The sequence below is a fragment of the Oncorhynchus clarkii genome, chromosome 2 (genome assembly GCF_045791955.1).
Source record: "Oncorhynchus clarkii lewisi isolate Uvic-CL-2024 chromosome 2, UVic_Ocla_1.0, whole genome shotgun sequence".
Classification (NCBI taxonomy): Eukaryota; Metazoa; Chordata; class Actinopteri; order Salmoniformes; family Salmonidae; genus Oncorhynchus; species Oncorhynchus clarkii.
In genome coordinates, this window is record NC_092148.1 from 82,094,370 (window position 1) to 82,117,981 (window position 23,612).

Below are 23,612 nucleotides of genomic sequence, written 5' to 3' on the forward strand. Positions count from 1 at the left end.
GACTGCTTACAGGGAAAGAAACAAATGTTATTTTCTAATTTGGGATTTACGACGGATTTCCTTCATATAGATTCTGTTTTTTGTTGGTTAAACTCAGTTTCACCTGTTACAGTCTAAGCCCTGTGTAAGGTGGGGGGGTCTGCTAAACTATATGGAATTATTTAAAGAAGGTCATACCAAGCATCATTTTGCAATTTGATTTAGAATTTTAAGAGCCCTTGAAGTATCAAAAAAAATATATGAAAAAACTATTTTTTTGTCTTTGCTGCTATTAGCCCATGCAAAAGAAATTGAATAACAGATCAACTACATGGAACAATGGATATCCCCCCAAAAAAATGTTTAAAGGAAGTTTGTTCTGAAGTGTCTGTCCTATATCTGAGAGCTACAGTATAAGAAAGATCAGGAAACATTTTTATTTGTCCATGTATTTAACCCCTTATTTCTGGCACTAAACTGTTAACATAGTCGTGGCCAAAAGTTTTGAATGACACATTAATTTTCACAAAGTTTGCTGCTTCAGTGTCTTTAGATATTTTTGTCAGATGTTACTATGAAATATAATTACAAGCATTTCAGAAGTGTCAAAGGATTTTATTGACAATTACATGAAGTTGCTGCAAAGAGTCAATATTTGCAGTGTTGACCCTTCTTTTTCAAGACCTCTGCAATCTACCCTGGCATGCTGTCAATTAACTCCTGGGCCACATCCTGACTGATGGCAGCCCATTCTTGCATAATCAATGCTTGGAGTTTGTCAGAATTTGTTGGTTGTTTGTTTGTCCACCTGCCTGTTGAGGATCGACCACAAGTTCTCAATGGGATTAAGGTCTGGGAGTTTCCTGACCATGGACCCAAAATATCGATGTTTTGTTCCCCGAGCTACTTAGTTATCACTTTTGCCTTATGGCAAAGTGCTCCATCATGCTGGAAAAGGCGTTGTTCGTCACCAAACTGTTCCTGGATCGTTTGGAGAAGTTGCTCTCAGAGGATGTGTTGGTACCATTCTTTATTCATGGCTGTTCTTAGGCAAAATTGTGAGTGAGCCCACTCCCTAGGCTGAGAAGCAACCCCACACATGAATGGTCTCAGGATGCTTTACTGTTGGCATGACACAGGACTGATGGTAGCGCTCACCTTGTCTTCTCCAGACAAGCTTTTTTCCGGATGCCCCAAACAATCGTAAAGGGGATTCATCAGAGTAAATGACTTTACCCCAGTCCTCAGCAGTCCAATCCCTGTACCTTTTGCAGAATATCAGTCTGTCCCTCAGTCTTTGCCTCACTGTGCGTGCAGATGCACTCACACCTGCCTGTTGCTATTCCTGAGCAAGCTCTGTACTGGTGGTGCGCCGATCCCGCAGCTGAATCGACTTTAGGACACGGTCCTGGAGCTTGCTGGAATTTTTTTGCGCCCTGAAGCCTTCACAACAATTGAACCGCTCTTCTTGAAGTTCTTGATGATGCGAAAGATGGTTTATTTAGGTGCAATCTTATCGTCAGCAATATCCTTGCCTGTGAAGCCCTTTTTGTGCAAAGCTATGATGACGGCACGTGTTTCCTTGCGGGTAACCATGGTTGACAGAGGAAGAAGAACAATGATTCCAAGCACCACCCTCCTTTTGAAGCTTCCAGTTTGAACTCAACCAGCATGACAGAGGGATCTCCAGCCTTGTCCTCATCAACACTCACACCTGTGTTAATCAGAGAATCACTGACATGTCAGCTGGTCCTTTTGTGGCAGGGCTGAAATGCAGTGGAAATGTTTTTGGGGGATTCAGTTCATTTGCATAGCAAAGAGGGACTTTGCAATTAATTGCAATTCATCTGATCACTCTTCATAGCATTCTGGAGTATATGCAAATTGCCATCATGCAAACTGATGCAGCAGACTTCTAAAATTTATATTTGTGTCATTCTCAAAACCCTTGGCCACGACTGTGTATATACTTCCTTTCAATGTTTGAACTGGTCCTGGGGGGACCTTCAGAAGAGTCTTGTGAGGCCTGTGTTTGTGAGAGTCTCACCTTTTCACAGAATGGCCATATTTGTGTGTAGTCCAAACTTGCGTTTGTTGATTACTAATGAGGCATTTGTTGATTACTGAAGAGGCATTTGTTAAATTTTGAAGAGGGTGCTGATGTTCTGGCAAAAATCTATCACGCAAACCTATACCCATGTAGCTTGTGTGATCTTGTCAATTAACATGTATCATATTGTTTTTTTTTTGTCTCAAAATCCATGTAAAGCTTTGTTTTTTGGGTTAAATTAAAGTTCTTTGTTTCTTGAATTTCCCTGTTATAATTAGTTTATTACACTTAGAACTGGATCACCCTAGTAACTACTGGAACACCAAACATGTAACATTTCTACTCATTACAATACCTGTAAAGAGGTGAACAGGGTATGGTCGGTAAACATTGGTGGGATCTCATGAATGGACATGCTTCAAAATCTAATAGCTGCTTTCCTACTTCCTCTTTTCACTAACACACATTTCAACATTGTACCTTTATCAGCAGGTGGCAGTGTAAGTCTGATATAGTGTTCATATTCCCTTGACTTATTTTGCATTTTGTTGTAATAGCCTGAATTAAAAATGTATTAAATCGATTTTTTTTCATAATGACAAAGTTAAAACACTTTATTTTTAATTTTTTTATGTTTTGTTAATCTATTGAAAATTAAATACAGATATCTCATTTACATAAGTATTGACTCGGGTGTGAATACATGTTAGAATTTCAAGACTATTTTAGTCAACTGTAACTAGGCCACTCCGGCACATTCAATGTCGTCTTGGTAAGCAACTCCGGTGTATACCCAGTCTTTCGTTTTAGGTTGTTGTCTTGCTGAAAGGTGAATTTGTCTCCCAGTGTCTGTTGGAAAGCAGACTGAACCAGGTTTTCCTCTAAGATTTTTGCCTGTGCTTAACTTTATTTTGTTTCCTTTTATCCTAAAACACTCCCTACCTATAATATGATGCAGCCACCACCATGCTTGAAAATATGAAGTGGTACCCAGTGATGTGTTGGATATGCCCCAAACGTGCCGACTTCCTTCTTTTCACTTTGTCAATTAGGTTAGTATTGTGGTGTAACTACAATGTAGTTGATCCATCCTCATTTTTCTCCTATCACAGCCAATAAACTCTTAACTGTTTTAGTCACTGAGTGGTTTCCTTCCTCTCCGGCAACTGAGTTAGGAAGGACGCCTGTATCTTTGTATTGGCTGGGTGTATTGATACACCATCCAAAGTGTAATTAATTACTTCACCATGCTCAAAGAGCTATTCAATGTCTGCTTTTTAAAAATATTTACCCATCTACCAATAGGTGACCTTTGCGAGGCATTGGAAAACCTCTGTTTGAAATTCACTGCTGGTCTGAGGGACCTTACAATTATCTGTATATGTGGGGTACAGAGATGAGGGAGTAATTCAAAAATCATGTTAAACACTTATTGCGCAGAATGAACCCATGCAATTTGTAAGTTAAGCAAAATGTTACACCTGAATTTATTTATGCTTGCAAGACCAAAAGGGTTGAATACTTATTGACTCAAAACATTTCAGATTTGTATTCATTTGTAAAAAAATAAATAACAATTCCACTGAAATGTTGGGGTATTGTGTGTAGGCCAGTGACACAATCTAAATAAAATATATTTGAAATTCAGGCTGTCACTCCAAAATGTGAAAATAGTCAAGGGATGTAAATACTTTCTGAAGGTACTGTACATGCCTAATTTGGGCCCATTTTAAATATATTGAAAGGGCCCTCTATTACAAACTAATTGTTTACCACGGGTAGGTAGGGGACCTGTGACATTTGCTCCCAGTGGTTCCCAGCGCCTATGCAATTGAGGCCTAAACGTTCACTGTGTTGCTGATTTAAAGCCCTGTTTCATGTTAGAATATAAAATACAAATCACAGCCCTTTTTGAATAAGTGATGGATAAGAAAAGAGTAAAAGGTCACGTACACATTTAAGTATCCCGATTGCACACTGACATTGCAACATTTTATTACATTACACTGTGAAAGAAACACTTAAACCTATGTTATTCTGCAAATCAAGTTCAAGAACGTGTTAGAGAGCAGTAGAGGCTTCTTTAGTATTATACTGTATGTTGATTTACAGTGTAACTTGGCTTCATTATGCGCAGTGGAGTGTCATCCTTTCGGTTGATGATTTGAGCCAGGCCGTTGAACAATTTGACCTGGATTAGCGGGATTGGTTTGCTGTAAATCGGCGAACCTTCCTTCACCTGTTGACAAAACCGAACTCGGGTTTATTTCCCTCATCAAATGAGGGATTACCGTTCTCCATGCAGCAGGATATGATGCTGGGATCACGATCGCGGATTTGTTTTATCTCAAAATAAGAGTCCCCTTACAAAGACATGCTGAATTTGGGTGTAGTAAAATGTGTGTAGTAAACGGTCAACAACACGTCGTATTTTTCACTGCCCCATGAAATTACAACATATCTACAGACCATACCGAGTACTCCAAACCCCACTTTTACATCAACACAATATATTTTTTCCTTATAATCCCAATATTATCAACATACCAGTTTTAACATTTTATTTTTCAGGAGTGGGCTAAATAATTAAAAAATATATATAAATTCCTTCTTGCATTTGCTTACAAACACAATGCATATCGATGTTGATTAAAATATATATTTTGAATGAGTTAACCATGCAATGGATTGAAATATGGGCTTTAATTTGGAAGCGTTCCTCATTATGATAGTGACGTCACCTTTATTGCTGCTTTCAGAATAGTAGTAAATTATGGAGACTGGTGTCAAGTGTTGACAGACATCGGTGGATCAGATGGTGACTTCTGTTTACTGCACGTCTTTTGAAGAAGAGCATTTTGGAATGCAATTCCTCGGGGTTTAGCAAATAGAGGTAAGTTAGATGGACATATTGTGTTTGTATGAATGTAACGTTAAATGTAAGCCGACGTCGTTGTTGCTGTGAGCTAGCTAGCTAGCTAACCACTGCAGCTAGATAGCTGAAAGATAAGCAGCGTGTTATCCCTTGATCATGACTCAGTTCCATTAACACATAAATCATTGGACGAATGCGTCTTCTGTGCGGGGGAGTTTTGTTAAAAGCCCTGATGCTCGGTCTGAACATGTACACGCATTGCTTGCGGTACGGTTTTGGAAGCATAAGGATATTTCATATCACCAATAAATAATTTAATGAAAACAAAAGGTTAAATTGATACACCTTTTTATATGGTTAGTGTTGCCACACAGCCATATCGCCATGTTATGGGTTGTGTTTACGAAAGAGAGGCCACCTGTGATACCTAGCGTGCTCCGAACACCTGTGTAACGGAAGAAGGCCGTCAGAAACTTGTCACTGAAAAATGTCAGCTGCAACTGTGATAAACCCGTTAAAACAGTGTTTTAAGTGTTTCATTTTGTGAAGTTATTTTTGATGTGATCTGAACAAATTGCTTTATTTATTTTTGTAGGAAAGTTTCACAATTGAAAATCTATTCACGTTTTAGATGGAGTATACAAGCATTTCGTTACACACGCAATTACATCTACTAAATATTTGTATGTGGCCAATTACATTTTATTTGTCTGTTTTGGCTGCCAGTCTACATTTGTAAATAGCATACGTTAAATTAAGGAGTAACGGTAGGCTCCTTTTAAGAGTACATCTTGGGCTAGCTAACGTGTTTAATGTAGTTAAGAATACAAAAACCTGGCACTGAAACCTCTGCCCATGTAGCTTGTGCAGTCCACTTACTAAGTCTCTATTTGCAGGGAATGATCGATGTCCAATTGACAGAACATTGCTTACATTGCTAGAGTAATTTGTGCCCCCTAATCTGGCCAGCTATTATGGATTTCAATGCTGTCTTGTGAGCATTGTTCCAGGCCATATTTTTGTCCACTTCCAAAGCAAGTATTTGTATGATATTGAACTTTGACTGTCTCTTACAGCCTGAAAATTGCAAACACATGACACCCCTTACCTGCAATATATCAAGTGTAATTTTGCAGTATATATATCTATAATGTAACCTAATTCCTGGAATTGTTCAACCTGTGCACTATTGTACCCCTGGGGGTGCAATGGTGATTGCATTGTCCGTGGATTAGTTGGTGTGGTATGCAAATTGTAGTGGGTTTAGGGTGTCGGGTAAGGTGGAGATGATATGATCCTTAACTAACCTCTCAAAGCATTTCATGATTATGATACAGTGGAAACAACATCCTCTATGCATGTCCTGATGAACTACCCGAACATTTCCCAGTCCTCGTGATCAAAACAATCTTGAAGCATAGATTCCGATTGGTCAGACTAACATTGAACAGTGCTTACCACGGGTGATTCCTGCTTAAGTTTCTGCCTATAGTTGGGGAGGAGCAAAAATAAACAATGCTTTGTCACATATACCAGATAGGTACAGTGAAATGTATTGTTGTACAGGGTCAGCCATAGTAGTATGGCTGGAGAAAATTGGGGTTAAGTGCCTCGCTCGAGGGCACATGGACATATTTTTCACCGTGTTGGCTCAGGTTTTCAAACCTGCAAACTTTTCAGTTATACTGGCCAGTTACTTTTCAGTTACTTGCCCAAGGAGGGACTTGTCATCCCGGAAGGTAGAGTAGCAATGATCCAGAGTCTTTGATTTGCGTGTAGTACAGGAGATGTGTTTGATAAAATTTTGTTAGCATTTTCCCCATGTTTATTTTATTAAAGTCCCCAGCTACTATAAATGCAGCCTCAAGATATGCGTTTTCCAGTTTGTACAAAGTCTAGTGTAGTTCCTTGAGCTGTCTGGGTGTCTGCTTGTTGGGGAATATACATGGCAGTGACGATGACCGAATAAAATTATTTTGGGAGGTAATGCAGTCTGCATTTGATGGTGAGGTATTCCAGATCGGGAAAACCGAAGGACTTGAGTTCCTGTATGTTACCACAATCACAGCATCATGAACCACACACCTCCACCTTTCTATTCCGGAGAGTTTCTTCCTGTCTACGTGATGGACGGCGAACTCCGCTGGCTGAATGGAATGGCCTTACAAACCAGAGGTAACTAATTTCTGTTTTTTATAACTATAAGCTGGTAAGCTCTATTCCTGACCATGAAGTCAGTCATGCATCATACCGGCAAGCCTATGCATTCAAGACGCCATGGTTTTACAGCGCCTTTGATGAGCACGTTTTAAGACTGTCGTCCATGAAATCTGATTTGTGGGGACATCAAATTGTATACAGTTTTGGCTTGTTATCCATGGGATACTAAATTAGTGAACTCTAAATTAGCCTAGTACATTAAATCAATTGCATTTATTTTTTTCTGTTGGACAAGCACATGATCATACGATGCAGTGTCCATTTCAGTTAACTTTGGGGCTGACACAATGTTTCAAGTTTACTCCAGTAATCTATGATAGGCCTATGTTGTCGACGTATGTGCTTGTGCTTTCGCCTGGGTACACTTCTTTCCATGGAAAAAACAGGATGGATGTTAGCTGTGTTGGGTAATTAAAACCAGAGTCCAACTCTGCAAACATTGCCATGGCTTTGGCAGAGGAAACGATGGGCCTATTCATTTCAAGTGCAATTGAATCAGTACGTTTTTAAAACCTTCTTGTTTGAATTGCAATCATTGTTACTGCTCGTCTAGAAGGAGTCTATTGATCAGTGTGTTACAACATGGGACCTTCTATTGTAACATGTCGCCTTAGGTAGTGGACCAACCTGGTTATGTGCTCCACTTGGTATCATTTCCCTAGGACTTTATTGTTTAGGCTGGCCTATGTTTTGTCTCCAACATTTGTCATTTCTCGTAGCCAGGCATGGGATTGCCTCCAGTCTATTTGTAAAGTGTACTTGACTGTTCTCACAAGTGTCTTTCATTATAGATAAAACAGGTTGAAGGCACTTGTTATCAAGATGAGATCTGGCACGATAAGTCTAATCCAATAGACTACTAACCTAAAACAGGCCTTAGACAGGATGTTGCTATTTTTAACTCTGTTTATTCTAGAGCTAGTCAAAACAAAGGCAAGAAAGTTAGACAAGTGTTGTCTTCAGGAAAGTGTTCAGGGTGCCTCTTCAAATTAGGTGATCCAATTGTTCTTTACTGGCTAGAGGTCAGTCTGTTTTTAACAGAGAAGTACTATACGCTGACAACCGTGTGAAATCGATGTACACTACATGACAAAGTATGTGGACACATGCTCTTCTAACATCTCATTCCTAAATTATGGGCATTAGTATGGAGTTGGTCCCTCTGTTGCTGCTATTGTATAAAAGCCTCCACTGCTCTAGGAAGGCTTTCCACTAGATGTAGGAACATGCTTTGGGGACTTGATTCCATTCAGCCACGAGCATTAGTGAGGTTGGGCTATTAGGCCTGGCTCGCAGTTAGCGTTCCAATTCATCCTTAAGGTGGATGAGGTCAGGGCTCTGTGGGCCTGTCAAGTTCTTCCACACCAATCTTGACAAACCATTTTGTATATGGCCCTCGCTTTGTGCTCAGGGGAATTGTTATGCTGAAACTGTAAAGGCCCTTCCCCAAAATGCCACAAAGTTGGAAGCACAGAATTGTATAGCATGTCAGTGTATGCTGTAGTGTTGACTTCCCTTCACTGGATGTAAGGTGCCTAGACTGAACCATGAAAAACCGCCGCAGACCATTATTCCTCCTCCAACAAACTTTACAGTTGGCACTGCATTCTGGCTGGTAGTGTTCTCCTGGCATCCGCCAAACCCAGATTCGTCCATCGCACTGCCAGATGGTGAAGCGTGATTCATCACTCCTGAGAACACTTTTCCACTGCTCCAGAGTACAATGGCGGCAAGCTTTACACCACACCAGCTGACGCTTGGCATTGCGCGTGGTGATCTTAGGCTTGTGTGCGTGCGTGCGGATGCTCGGCCATGGAAACCCATTTCATGACGCTCTCAACGAACAGTTATTGTGCTGACATTGCTTCCAGAGGCAGTTTGGAACTCAGTAGTGAGTGTTGGACAAATTCTTTTTTTTACGCGCTTCAGCACTCAGCGGTACGGTTCTGTGAGCTTGGGTGGCCTACCACTTCGCGGCTGAGCCGTTGTTGCGCCTAGATGTTTCCACTTCACAATAACTGCACTTACAGTTGACTGAGGAAGAAATTTGACAAACTGACTTGTTGGAAAGGTGGCATCCTATGACAGTTCAGTGAGGCCATTCTACTGTAAATGTTTGTCTATGGAGACTTCATGGCTGTACTCGATTGTATACACCTGTCAGCAACAGTGTGGCGGAAATAGCTGAATGCCCTAATTTTGAAGGGTTGTCCACATACCTTTGTATAAACAGTGCATTTGAAAAATATTCAGACCCCTTGACTTTTTCCACATTTTGTTATGTTACAGCCTTATGATTTTCCTTCATCCATCTACACACCATGCCCTATAATGATAAAGCAAAATTATTTTTATTTTTTTATACAGCTAATGTCAGGTCTGTCCACTCCCGCGTTGTCTTGGCTGTGTGCTTATGGTCGTTGTCCTGTTGGAAGGTGAACCTTCGCCCCAGTCTGAGGTCCTGAATCTTGTTTCTCATGGTCTGAGAGTCTTTTAGAAAAATCTAAGCGTGCTGTCGTGCCTTTTACTGAGGAGTGGCTTCCGTCTGGCCACTCTACCATAAAGGCCTGATTGGTGCTACAGAGATGGGTGTCCTTCTAGAAGGTTCTCCCATCTCCACAGAGGAACTCTGGAGCTCTGTCAGAGTGACCATCGGGTTCTTGGTCACTTCCCTGACCAAGGCCCTTCTCCCCTGATTCGCCCCTCAGTTTGGCCAGGCGGCCAGCTCTAGGAAGAGTCTAGGTGGTTCCAAACTTCTTCCATTTAAGAATGATGGAGGCCATTGTTTTCTTGGGGACCTTCAATGCTGCAGAAATATTTTGGTACCCTTCCCTGGATCTGTGCCTCGACACAATCCTATCTCGGAGCGCTACGGACAATTCCTTCGACCTCGTGGCTTGCAAATAGCTCTGACATGCACTGTCAACTTTGGGACCTTTTTTATATAGATGGGTACAGTCTTGCAAAGGTATTCACCCCCTTTGTGTTTTTTCCTATTTTGTTGCATTACAACCTGTAATTTTACATTTATCTGGATTTCATGTAATGGACATACACAAAATAGTCCAAATTGGTGAAGTGAACTGAATAAAATAACTAGTTTTTAAAAGAAAAAACGGAAAAGTGTTATGCATGTGTCTTCACCCCCTTTGCCCAGAAGCCCCTAAATAAGATCTGGTGCAACCAAATTACCTTTCTGTCACACAATTAAAGTAAATCTGTGTGCAATCTAAGTGTCACATGATCTGTGTATATGTGAACACACCTGTTCTGAAAGGCCCCAGAGTCTGCAATAACACTAAGCAAGGGGCACCACCAAGCAAGCGGCACCATGAAGACCAAGGTCCTCTCCAAACAGGTCAGGGACAACGTTTTGGAGTTGTACAGATCAGGGTTGGGTTATAAAAAATACAACTTTGAACATTCCACGGAGCACCTATTTTTAAATCCATTATTAAAAAATGGAAATAATATGGCACCACAACAAACCTGCCAGGAGAAGGCCACCCACCAAAACTCACGGACCAGGCAAGGAGGGCATTCATCAGAGAGGCAACAAAGAGACCAAAGATAACCTTGAAGGAGCTGCAAAGCTCCGATCTCCGCTGTGGAGCATCTGTCCATAGGACCACTTTAAGCCGTACACGTCACAGAGCTGGGCTTTATGGAAGAGTGGTCAGAAAAAAGCCATTGCTTAAAGAAAAAAATAAGTAAACACGTTTGGTGTTGGCCAAAAGGCATGTGGAAGACTCCCCAAACATATGGAAGAAGGTACTCTGGTCAGATGAGACTAAAATGTAGCTTTTTGGCCATGAAGGAAAATGCTATGTCTGGCGCAAACCCAATACCGCTCATCACCCCGAGAAAACCATCCCCACAGTGAAGCGTGGTGGCAGCATCATGCTGTGGAGACGTTTTTCATTGGCAGGGACTGGGAAACTGTTCAGAATTGAAGGAATGATGGATGGTGCTAAATACAGGGAAATTCTTGGGGGAAACTTGTTTGTCGAGATTTGAGACTGGGACGGAGGTTCACCTTCCAGCAGGGCAATGAACCTAAGCATACTGCTAAAGCAACACTCGCGTTGTTTAAGGGGAAACATTTACATGTCTTGGAATGGCCTAGTCAAAGCCCAGACCTCAGTTGGATTGAGAATCTGTGGTAGGACTTAGATTGCTGTACACCAGCGGAACCCATCCAACTTGAAGGAGCTGGATCAGTTTTGACTTTCCAAATGCACGGTATAGTGTGTATATAGTAGACAAAAGGACTTCCATCAGAAGATGTCTCAATGTAATATAGATATACGGTATAGCTTGACCAAACAGCATGAAAGGTCAGATGAAGGAAAATACTTTGTCCGTTATCTTGAAGAAAACAGATGCGTCTTTATGCTTACGAGCCGTGCAGTTCACTGGCCACAAGTTTGAAGGAAGTTTTCCACAAACCAGGCTGGTTCAGACCCTGCAGACAGGTCACACGGCACATTCTTCAGGGTTTCAGGCCATCAGGCAGCGTCTATCTGATAGCCTACCAGGCAGGGAGCACACAGAGAGATGAGGGTGGAAGTTGATAGTGCTCCTGTCTTCACACTGAGCCTGAGCTACTGCTGATCTACTATCTTTCCTGCGATTCGTAAAAATGATGTTGAGCTCAGCATCTCAAGTCCGCTTTACTCGGCGCAAACAAGTGAGTAGCCTGATCTATTCTATCAGATGATGAGACTTTAAATGGATTTCATATTCAGGTGTTCTCCATTTTGGGGATGATGCTCACATTATGTATTTATGATGTTCCAATGGAATGTTTGGAGTTTTATATCAGAAGGAGACATAAGGGACGGCATCATATGACCTGGCTAAATCTCATCTTTTTTAAAATAGTTTCAACAGGAGATGAGGCTTGGAACATTTTGTAAAGGCTTGGTGCAGTCAAATGTGATTTTGTATTTATTTATTTATTTCTACATTGAGGTTGGAATACTGTGAATTTGTGAAGATGCTGATGCCCTTTTAGTGTTAGAGCTGTTTGAAAATAAAGATTTCAGGCCAACCTTTTTTGGTGGGATGGAGTTTTGCCCTGCCTGGTGACATCACTTTTCGGTAAATTAGTCAATAGACACAACCTCTCTGCCAATAATGACTTGTTTTAAGTTTTCCCTCCCCACTCAGACCACTTCAAGACAGTCATAGCTAAATTCTTGCTCGAAAGTGCTCTTGCTAAGAAGCTATTTATGTATAATAAAGTAAGTTACTTAATTGTTACCCAGAAATGTTTTGATATTGAGAGAGAGAGAGAATGCTGCATTGAGCCCTTAACAACCTGTTGGTTCGATCCTTCCTGCTGTGTGTCTCTGAGAGACTGACTGCTTTAATAAAGGTTGATGTTTCATGAAGTTCTTCTAAACATGTCATATACACACAGAATCTCTGGCCCTAGAGATGCACTTATGTGGGGAACCAGCTTTTGTAATGTAATTTCCGAGAATGTTAACGAGCTCAGCTGAGAGGCAGCTGGCTAGGGAGAGGGAGGAGGAGAGCAACCCTGGAGACAGGAACAATATTCTTGTTGTTCCTGTTGTGGTTTCAGACGCTTCAGGAAAGAGGACTCTCTCTGGACCTAGACAGAAGCAGCTGTTTGTAGTCTTTGGCAAACCCTTAACCTCGTCCCCAGGCTAATTGCTACCTTAAATAGCCAACATATACTGCATGTTCGACAGAGATTTGGCTGGTGGACTAAACCCCTAGCTAACCAGCCACTTAGCTCTTACCTAGGCTACTTCATGTCAACAACTTTAACATGTTCTCTGTCCAGCCTGGGCTGAGTCTTCGTCCTTATGGAGCAACATGAAAGCATTTTTTTGTTGTTGTAATTGTCAGCCAGACAGTCACCTAATATGGAATCCTTCCCTCCTACCACATATTTACTGTTAACTGTCCACCTCTTTTCCTCCCCCCTGGAGCCAGAGATCCAGATCCTTATGGCTGTGTATGATGAGAACCTCCTGAAGAACCCTTTTTACCTGGCACTGGAGAAGCAGAGACCCGACCTGTGCAGCAGAGTGGCAGAGCTACATGGCATTGTGAGTGACGGACAGCTGTGGCTGTGGGGCCATACTATAGTACTCAGCCCTTTTTATATTGTGTATGTTACCAAGCTCAGCAGAAATAAAACTATTGTGTTCAGGCTTGCATGATCATATACAGTAAATATTCCAGCTATAATGCACTACTCCCCTCTGTCTGAAAATGCAGGATTTAAGAGAGTGACATTTCTTCTTTGTGAGCTGTGTGTAGACTTGGACCAGAATCAAACCATGTAAAGGTTCAACATATGGGGCTAGGCCAGCGCGACTGTCCAGAAAATGCAGGACAATTTGGTACCACACAGGCTGAAGATTCAGCTGCTAGGTTGAGATGTAGGACACGAGAGCATCCATTTATGCAGAGAGAAGAAGAACATAAAGGAAAAGAGTACATTTTTCATAGTTGAGGGAGGCCATGTTATTGCTTTGGGAAATAGTTTTATCTTGCCATTTGTAGAAAATGGCCACTTAGAAGGTTCTCAGCCTACTTGGTGGTTAGCAAAGGAATATCAAGAGGATAATATCTGGACCATTACTAGGACTCACCACTGTTAGTGTTCTGGGAAGTTCTCAAAGGAGACCTCTGTCTAGTAACCACCTCCTACAGTGTGGGAAGGAGTGGGGGTGAGAGAAAGCTCATGCAGACACTACTGTCATAGGTGTTGAATCGCATGTGGGTGGTAGGCCGTACCAGAGAAATAAATGCTACGGTCTTAAATGTGAAGTAGCATTTTTTACAGTCGGCTCAGGTGCTTTTTATTGTGGGTACTTCACCAATAAAACCTTTTGATGAATCCATTCTGTCAGTCACGAGAAGCATTGTTGATTACTCTTGTTGATGATGGTGTGGTTGTGCCCCAGGTTTTGGTGCCGTGCTGTGGAAGCATAACCCTTAGTGCATACACAGCATCCCAGTTTGAAACCTACGTTTTACACCCATCTGGAGAAGGGTATCAGACTGTAGATGGGAAGGTAAGATCCATCTGCCAACGCTACAGTTCCTGTTGTATCATTGGTGCAACTACACAAAATATCATGCAGTTTCATTTTCTCTATACCACAGGAGGTTGGTGGCACCTTAATTGGGGAGGACAGGCTTGTGATAAAGGCTAGAGTGGAATGGTGTCAAATGCATTAAACACATGTTTCATTACATTCCATTAGCTCTGTTCCAGCCATTACTATGAGCAGTCCTCCTCTCAGCAGCCTTCACTGCTATATACTCATTTAGTTGATTGTAAACAGCCGCTATAAAGCAGAACGTTCTTGGTTAAGACATCTTGGTCAACGATACTACCTGTGTGTTTTTGTCCTGTCTGATAGGAGCTGACCATCCAGGACAGCTTGGTGAGACTGGGCTTAGGGTTCCAGGCCCCAGCCAATGTGCCCATCCTGTTTGAGGAGACCTTCTACAATGAGAAGGAGCAGAGCTACAGTATCCTGTGTATCGCCAGGCCCATTGACACCAACCAAAGCCCAGGTAGTACTGCTATCCTCCAAAGTGACAAAAGTTGATTGAGTTAGTGTATGGTTTAGTCCATATTGAATCAGATACAGCCACCATCTCACTCACCTTTCTTCTCTCCCTATTTTCTCTCACAGTGGAGGTGGCCCCCAGCCCAGCCCCGTACTATCTGAAGAATGTGGAGGATGTCAGGGAGTTCCTGGGCCGCCATGTTGAGAAACTGGACAAGTTCATCAGCAGCTTTTGCCACTCATTTAAGGAGCAGGAAAAGAAGGGACTGCGACACCACATCGTAAGTACTGACCCTAAACAACACCTATCTGACGCTAGACTGCTTTCGACACCATGTAGAGTCTATGCCCCGACCAATTGAGGCTGTTCTGAGGGCAAAAGGGGTACAACTCAATATTAGGAAGGCGTTCATAATGTTTTGTACACTCGGTGTACAGTAATATGACACACTAATGTATAATATGAAATGGCTATACTATAGTAATGTACACTAATGTATTGTATGCTATAGATGTATAATAAGATAAGTTATATGACTTCTGCTGTGACGTACTGCTTTAACATGGAACTGTGCTCTCCCCTCAGGACTCTGTGAATTCTCTTTATACGAAATGTCTTCAGTGCCTGTTGAGAGACTCGCGCCTGGTGAGTAGCATGTTTTTTGCTACGCAAAAACAAAACCCATTTTCAAATAATTTTCTACTGTTTCTTGCGTATTGGACACAATCCTGAGAAGTAAAGCTGATTTGTTAAACCTCCTTTCAGAAATTGCTGGTCAAACAGGAGCTCCAGATGACTCTCCTCAAACAGGCGGTTGAGGTAGTTCTATCCTAGTCGTCATCCCTCACACTTACTTTCAAATTTGACATGTCTGCTACTTCTTTAGGTTCTTTTTGGACTGTTTCTTCATGCTGGTCCTCAGTGAAATTCTGTTGTGTGATGCTATAATGATGTAATATATTTTTATGTAAAGTTGTCAGTAAATATTTTTTCTCTTTTAGATGTATATACATCATGGTATCCATGATTTCATCTTTAATTTTGTGGGGACTCTTGAAGCCAGCCAGGTATGTAAATAAATACTATACAGTATTTGATAATGCTGTCATTTATAGGCCCAGAATTCCCATGCAGTGAAGGTTAATATGTTTTATTATCACTGTTCCAACAGGATTCTGCCTTCAACAAAACCACCAGAGGCCTGCAGGACCTGCAGCAGAAAGACTTTGGGGTCAAATCTGAATTTAGGTTGTTTTCTTTCCACGTGGTCTCTTTTTTAATTTCTGCTTTTTATGATTACAACTCAATAACGTGATGCACATCACATTATAATTCTGTGCTGGCCAAAAAACAAGTCTGCATACAACACAAACAAAAATGAACTGACACCATATTGATCTCCATAGTGTCAAGCAGGTTTATAGCAGTAGATCCCTATCAGGTCATTTCACCACTACTGTTGTTGTGTCTATAGACTATAGGAGTATGTTTGTCTTTCCACTCTCGTACAGTATCAATATTAACTTATCCTGTTGTACTTCCATGTTATGTCTCCTCCTACAGTATAAATATCCCTCGGGCCAAGAGGGAGCTGAGCCAGTTGAACCGCTGCACCTCTCCTCTACACAAACTGCTCTGCCTCAGGAAGGTGTCTCTCACAATCATGCAGTCCCCCAGCCACTCGGGTATGTGTCTGTTTTTTATGTCTGTCTCTGTCCATCCTACCTATGCCATTTCATGTCACATCAGCAGCAGTTTACACAGTGTTACAGACTTGCATGGAACCGTCACAAATGGGACGGATTCCATTTTAAAGGCACATTTGCATTCCACTCTCAATGGGCTGATTGTTGTATCATCAAATAAAATGTTTGCTTTCATCCAGAAATGCATAAAATGCATAAAAAGCTGATTTACCAATGTTTTATGTAGACATGACATTATTATAAGCAGCCTACAAGTCTTTCAAGGCTGGTCATTGTAACCCAGATCAGGATTTGTTGTCTGTTCTATTCACTCCCTCCCTGGTAATATAATAACTTGGTGTGTACACTCGGTCCACAGAACAGAAACTGTAGGGCCCTAATGTGTATGTCCAGTTTGTTTTGCAAATCCAACCTTGTTTGCCACATAACAACCAGACCCTGTCTCTGCAGAGTGCTGCAATCCGCTCCTAATTTCTGATGGCCAAACAACCAATTTACCAATTTAAAGCCTAAATGAGGACAGAGGCAGAGTGTCTGAGTGGTTACACTGACTGTGTGGACACTTTCCTGTTTTGTAGGATGAAGATGTTTTATGTCTTCATTTTGAAGAGCCATTTCTCCCTGTTGTATGCTCTAGTTGTAAACCTCACACAGTCACTGAACCTTAGACGCAACCACAGTCATTTAATAACTTCTTTCATTTCCCTTTTCTCCATATGCAGTTAGTTTAGAGGCCCTGTGTGCAGACGACCTTCTGTCTGTGATTCTGTACTTACTGGTGAAGACGGAAATCCCCAATTGGTGAGTAAGGAGTTATAACCTAGTAATACCACTGACCATTAAAGGGCCTGGTGACTACTTGAACTACTCATTTAATGAATAAGTGAATAACTTGGACCTAGTAATTAAATATAGTCATTAATTAATGACTAACAGCCATGTTAAACTAACAAGCATACTCTTCCAGGATGGCCAACCTGAGCTACATCAAGAACTTCCATTTCTGTAATTCCACCAAGGAGGAGCTGAGCTACTGCCTGACGTCGTTCGAGGCCGCCGTGGAGTTCATCAGACAGGGAAACTTCGGCCTGAGCCAGGGAGGCGTGGTGAGTGCAGTACAGTAGTACACAGGGTGTCGTTTACATGACATTAGTCCTGGCCTGCTTGGCTTGGCTCAATATTGTGAAGGGGGCTTTATACACCACAAGCACATATGTTGTTGTAGCTGATATCCTATCCAAGCACATTGTTGACTTAGATACACCAACTTATCACTGCAATTCCTGTGATAGCAGGCCACAATAATGACTGAAAAATGATATTGAGAAAAACACTCCCCTGTGCAGAGTGAGTGACTATGGCTGTGTGTGAGGTTTGCAGGGCTTAGGGGACCTGAACGACAAAGTGCATTTCACCCAGAAGATAAACCTGCTCTCCCAGAACTCTGCTACCCCCATAGACTGTCTGTTTCAGGTGAGAACCCTGTCCCCCGACCTTAAGAAGGGGAGAAAGCTATACTGTGCATAACGTTATGCTTCATTCATCAGATGGACACCTAATTTCATTCAGCATTTCATTTTAATATGAAAACGTTTGATTCACTTTTTTCTTTTTTTTTACTCAATTGTGTGTGTTGATCCATTTTATTTATCTTTGCTGATTGCGTGTGGATTGATGGATCCTGCAGCACATAGCCAATGGTAACGAGGTAGAGGTCCAGCGTGTGTTGAGTGAGAACCAGAGTGATGGTGTAAAGGGGTGCCACCCCCTCTGCTCCTGTGACCACTGTGAGCTCCGTCTCTCTGGGTGAGTACCGCTCCCACACACACACACACACACACACATACAACTCCTCTATCATAAAAAATTATATATTCTCAGTAGGAAAAGTTATTTCTTTCACTACATCTCGGGTTTTCACCTGAAACAATCATTTCCCCTTTCTGCCCATTTAATGGCTTAGGAACTGAAAAATGTGATTATTCTTCAACTCTGTCTGCCCACAGGAGCCTGAATGACCCCTCCATCATAACGCCCTTCTCTCGAGACGACAGGGGATACACACCACTTCATGTCGCTGCTATCTGCGGTAAGAGATACCAACAGGTTTCAGAGGTACATAAAGTTGTCCAGAAAACTGCCACCAGGCCACACAACAGGGGATTCCTGGTCTGCCACATTCTGTACTGTTCATCCCTTTCCATCTCTCTCCCTCATTTCCCACTGTCTAAATAAAATAAAAAGCCTGTCTTTGCCGTGGCAGGTCAGTCCCTGTTGATCGACCTGCTAGTGTCTAAGGGAGCCCTGGTGAATGCCACAGACTACCATGCCCTCTCACCCCTTCACCTCTCCTGCCAGAAGGGCTACCAGCGAGTCACGGTGAGCCAGGACGCTAGCAGGACAGCTATAGCCTGGTCCCAGATCTGTTTGTGCTGCCTTGCCTACTCCTAAACAGATCTTGAACCAGGCTAGGAGAGCTACACTAAAGATGCAAAAATTGTCCCTGACATATTTATATTTTTCTCATTCTGTTTGTCTCCATCTGTCTCTCTCTGTACTCCAGCTGCTGCTCTTGCACTATAAGGCTTACTCCGGTGCCCAGGATAACAATGGCAACACTCCTCTGCACCTGGCCTGTATGTACGGACACGAGGATGTACGTCAGTTTGGGGAGTCACTCTCCAATTAAAATCTGGATTTAAACGCACAGTTTATTCCAACAGCCTTGACTGTGCCACTTTGTGTGGTAACCTGAGTGATAAAGCTGAAGAAATGTAACCAGTCACAGTACATGGGATACCAGTCACAGTACATGGGATACCAGTCACAGTACATGGGATAGCAGTCACAGTACATGGGATAGCAGTCACAGTACATGGGATAGCAGTCACAGTACATGGGATACCAGTCACAGTACATGGGATACCAGTCACAGTACATGGGATAGCAGTCACAGTACATGGGATAGCAGTCACAGTATCTGTATTGATACTGCCCTAAATAAGTATATGGATGATGATTACAGGTGATGACACCCTGCATTGACAGTCTTCTCTATGGTAGTTCAGAGGAGATTGTTCTCAGTCTAACAGTGTTATCCCATCCGTGTCTCAGTGTGTTAAAGCCCTGGTGTACTACGACCTGCACGTGTGCCGTCTGAACATCCAGAATGACAAAGGCGACACTCCCCTGCACATCGCAGCCCGGTGGGGCTACGAGGGCATCATTGAGGTGCTGCTGCAGAACGGAGCCAGCACCACCATCAACAACAAGGTCAACGACTCTCCACTAAAATGTGCCCTCAACTCTAAGGTGAGGAGTAGAGACCCCTGGTCACAGCTGCCTCGGCCTGAAACACACTTCCTACATGGGTACTTTAACACTAGGAAAGCAGAGCGAGTCATTGACAAAAACATTTTTCTTTTTTTATTACTCTGCCATTTTTTTAAGTCAGGTCCTTTCCCTGAATAAGTCTATATAACACTTATTTGTGTTCTAAGCAGTTTCAAGAGATCTTATTTCCCCCCCCCACTGCCCGTCATTCACTGGCAGTCATCCAGCACAGCTGATGATGTCCCATCGAAACTACACTACATGACCAAAAGTAAATGGACACCTGCTTATCGAAAATCTCATTCCTAAATCATGTGCATTAATATGGAGTTGGTTCCCCCCTTTCCTGCTATAACAGCCTCCACCCTTCTGTGGAGATTGGAAATTGGTGTTATGGATAGACTAATCTAAGTTTGAGGTGTTCGGATCACAAAGAAGAACATTCGTGAGACGCAGGAAAAAAAATAAAGATGCTGGAGGAGTGCTTAACGCCATCTGAAGCATGGTGGAGGCAATGTGATGGTCTGGCGGTGCTTTGGTGGTGGTAAAGTGGGAGATTTGTGCAGGATAAAAGGGATCTTGAAGAAGGAAGGCTACACCATGCCATACCCTGTGGACGGTGCTTAATTAGAGCCAATTTCCTCCTACAACAGGACAATGACCCAAAGCACAGCTCCAAACTATGCAAGAACTATTTAGGGAAGAAGCAGTCAGCTGGTATTCTGTCTATAATGGAGTGGCCAGCACAGTCAACGGATCTCAACTTTATTGAGCTGTTGTGAGAGCAGCTTGACCATATGGTACGTAAGAAGTGCCCATCCAAATTGTGGGAGGTGCTTCAGGAAGCATGGGGTGAAATCTCTTCAGATTACCTCAACAAATTGACCACTAGAATGCCAAAGGTCTGCAAGGCTGTAATTGCTGCAAATGGAGGATTATTTGATGAAAGCAAAGTTTGAAGAACACTATTATTATTTCAGTTAAAAATCATTATTTATAACCTTGTTAACAGCTTGACTATATTTCCTATTCATTTTGCAACTAATTTCATGTATGTTTTCATGGAAAACAAGGACATTTCTAAGTGACCCCAAACTTTTGGAAGGTAGTATATATATGACATGTATTTTTTTAGAATGTTGACATCCAAAAGACTCGTCATTGGCTCGAAGGGGGGTCCCTCTCGGCCAGGCTTTTCTACTGTTAAAGATAAGGCTTGGCATACTAAACATTTTAGTTAGATTAATAGATATATTCAGAAAAAGTATTAACTGAAGGGTGGGAATTGTTCTAAGGAAGAAAATCTTTCTGGATGGCCTAGCAACAGGATTGGCTTGATATATTTGCCTTGTCATTCAGTATTATTGTGATTTTGAACAAGAATGAAATGTGAAAAGGTTGTATAAGAAATAGAGCGTGTGTAACTGAAGTGTACTTGTCTATGCGTCTTGCAGATTCTAACGCTATTGGAGTTGTCCCACAACGGCTCTCATAGAAGAGAGAACAATGATGTAAGTCAGATTTCATCACTTAGGAAGTGACAGAGAAGAGATGCAACTACAGTATTTCATTAGATACAATGATGGCTCTACTCCAGGCAGCCAGCCTGTTAGAACACCATTAACCAACATATTGTAGTTCTACTCTAGACTCTTCCAAATATATCTCTTCACTTGCTCTGCTAGGAGCAGCCTGTACTGCTTGGGTGTCAAACTCATTCCACTGTTTTTGGTTAAGACTTAGACAACCAGGTGAGGGTTGTTAGTAAGTTCCTTACTAATCAGTGACCTTAATTCATTATTTAAGGACAATGGAAGAGCCAAAACCCGCAGACACTTGAGCCTCCGTGGGATTAGTTTATGAAACGTGCTGTACTGTGTGTGTGTGGTCAGCTGAGTGACGGTGCTCTCTCGCTCTCAGTCCCCAAACCGTTCCCCCCAGGCCTCTGACTGCAGCAGCCGCCGCTCCTCTGTTTCCAGCACCACCTCCCAGAGCTCCGAGGCCAGACCCGACAGAGACAGGGTCCGACACAAAGAGGTTAGAAGGGAGCACTGAGGACCCCTGGGCAGGACTGACCCTGGCAATGCCTGAGAGGAGTAGCATCATCTTAATTTAAGGGGATAAGGAATAGGGATGTAGTAGAAATGAAATACACTATTTTTCTATATATTGAGGGAAGCTAATATTTGGTGCTTTCACCCAACATGTTTTTGTGGGATGACTCTTTGTAATTTGTAATCCAGTTTGTAAAGGTCTGGCTGGTGTTCCAATATGTAGTCTCACTCTCTCGACTGACAGGTGGAGAAGTTGCTTCGTGCGGTGGCAGATGGAGACGTAGAGATGGTGCGGTACCTGTTGGAGTGGTTGGACGAGGAACCAGAGGAGCAGCATGCAGGGCTGCCGTCCTGGACAGAACTGTGCCACCCACTGTGCCAGTGTCCACACTGTGGACCAACACAGAAGGTCAGGAAGCAACCCTGGCCTTTCATTCCTACTACAACTCCTTGGCCAAGCCCCTTTCTGATATATAGACGATGTCAGTGAGCACACGGCAAACTTGACACATGGCTGGAAGCACTGAAGCTATGTTGAATGGGAAGTTAGATGTTGAAAGGAGATGATTTATGATGTTCCTGCAGTGCTGCCTAGTTAACTTGATGATGTTATTCTTTGTATTTTCCTCTGTGTGTGTGTTTGACACCAGAAGTTGGCGTGCCTGCAGGCCAGTGGTCTGAGTGTGAACAGCAGTAGTGTGGATGGCTTCACTCCTCTCCACGTGGCAGCGCTCCATGGTCACACGGCCCTGGTGTCCCTGTTCAGCCGCCACGAGGCCAATGTTGACGCACGCAACAGCCAGAGTGCCACGCCACTGCACCTGGCCAGCCAGAACAACCACATACAGGTGGGCATTCAGCTGTGTTCGATTGAGCTTGCATGGCACATCTGAACAAATGGAATAGTCCCAAAAGCTCAAACCCCACCCATCTCATTAATCATGTTCAGGTAGTGACATCACTGCTGGAGTGCAACGCCAAGCTGAATAAGAAGGATCACTATGGCAACACCCCTCTAATCCACGCCTGCCTCAGAGGTCACCTGGACACAGCCACCATCCTGCTACAGGTAAACACACACACCGTCCTGCCGCAGGTACCCACACGCACCCACGGTCCTGCCGCGGGTACCCACACACCCACGGTCCTGCCGCAGGTACCCACACACCCACGGTCCTGCCGCAGATACCCACACACCCACGGTCCTGCCGCAGGTACCCACACACCCACGGTCCTGCCGCGGGTACCCACACACCCACCGTCCTGCCGCGGGTACCCACACACACACACACGGTCCTGCCGCGGGTACACACACACACACACACACACACACACGGTCCTGCCGCGGGTACACACACACACACACACACACGGTCCTGCCGCGGGTACACACACACACACACACACACGGTCCTGCTGCAGACACACACACACACACACACACACACACCATCCTGCTGCAGACACACACACACACAGACCATCCTGCTGCAGACACACACGCAGACACACACACACACACACACACACACACACACACCATCCTGCTGCAGACGCACACACACACACACACACACACACACACACACCATCCTGCTGCAGGCACGCACACACACACGCACACACACACACACACACACACACACACACACGCAGACACACACACACACACCATCCTGCTGCAGACACACACACACCATCCTGCTGCAGACACACACACACACACACCATCCTGCTGCACACACACACACACACCATCCTGCTGCAGACACACACACACACACACACACACACACACACACACACACACACACACACACACACACACACAC

General features: G+C 43.1%; 1 protein-coding gene across 5 annotated transcripts in view; it reads left to right on the forward strand.

The window, feature by feature from the left end:
- The first annotated feature begins 4,780 nt into the window (after positions 1–4,780).
- LOC139374915 (ankyrin repeat domain 27 (VPS9 domain)) overlaps positions 4,781–23,612 on the forward strand; it is a 32,899-nt gene continuing 14,067 nt past the window's right edge. Inside the window, exons 1-23 of one of the 5 annotated variants that reach the window (XM_071116178.1) lie at positions 4,781–4,922; positions 13,088–13,207; positions 14,072–14,182; positions 14,534–14,690; positions 14,813–14,967; positions 15,273–15,332; positions 15,453–15,506; positions 15,689–15,754; positions 15,859–15,935; positions 16,251–16,372; positions 17,116–17,194; positions 17,361–17,499; positions 17,774–17,866; positions 18,081–18,199; positions 18,400–18,482; positions 18,657–18,772; positions 18,957–19,049; positions 19,508–19,705; positions 21,181–21,237; positions 21,668–21,763; positions 22,025–22,189; positions 22,431–22,628; positions 22,730–22,849. In XM_071116178.1, coding sequence (XP_070972279.1) covers positions 13,106–13,207; positions 14,072–14,182; positions 14,534–14,690; positions 14,813–14,967; positions 15,273–15,332; positions 15,453–15,506; positions 15,689–15,754; positions 15,859–15,935; positions 16,251–16,372; positions 17,116–17,194; positions 17,361–17,499; positions 17,774–17,866; positions 18,081–18,199; positions 18,400–18,482; positions 18,657–18,772; positions 18,957–19,049; positions 19,508–19,705; positions 21,181–21,237; positions 21,668–21,763; positions 22,025–22,189; positions 22,431–22,628; positions 22,730–22,849 — 2,460 coding nt within the window. In that variant the 5' untranslated portion in view covers positions 4,781–4,922; positions 13,088–13,105. Of the gene's footprint in view, positions 4,923–12,986; positions 13,208–14,071; positions 14,183–14,533; positions 14,691–14,812; positions 14,968–15,272; positions 15,333–15,452; positions 15,507–15,688; positions 15,755–15,858; positions 15,936–16,250; positions 16,373–17,115; positions 17,195–17,360; positions 17,500–17,773; positions 17,867–18,080; positions 18,200–18,399; positions 18,483–18,656; positions 18,773–18,956; positions 19,050–19,507; positions 19,706–21,180; positions 21,238–21,646; positions 21,764–22,024; positions 22,190–22,430; positions 22,629–22,729; positions 22,850–23,612 lie in introns of those variants that run through there. The other 4 variants (XM_071116151.1, XM_071116169.1, XM_071116160.1 and 1 more) reach the window with 4 other exon arrangements.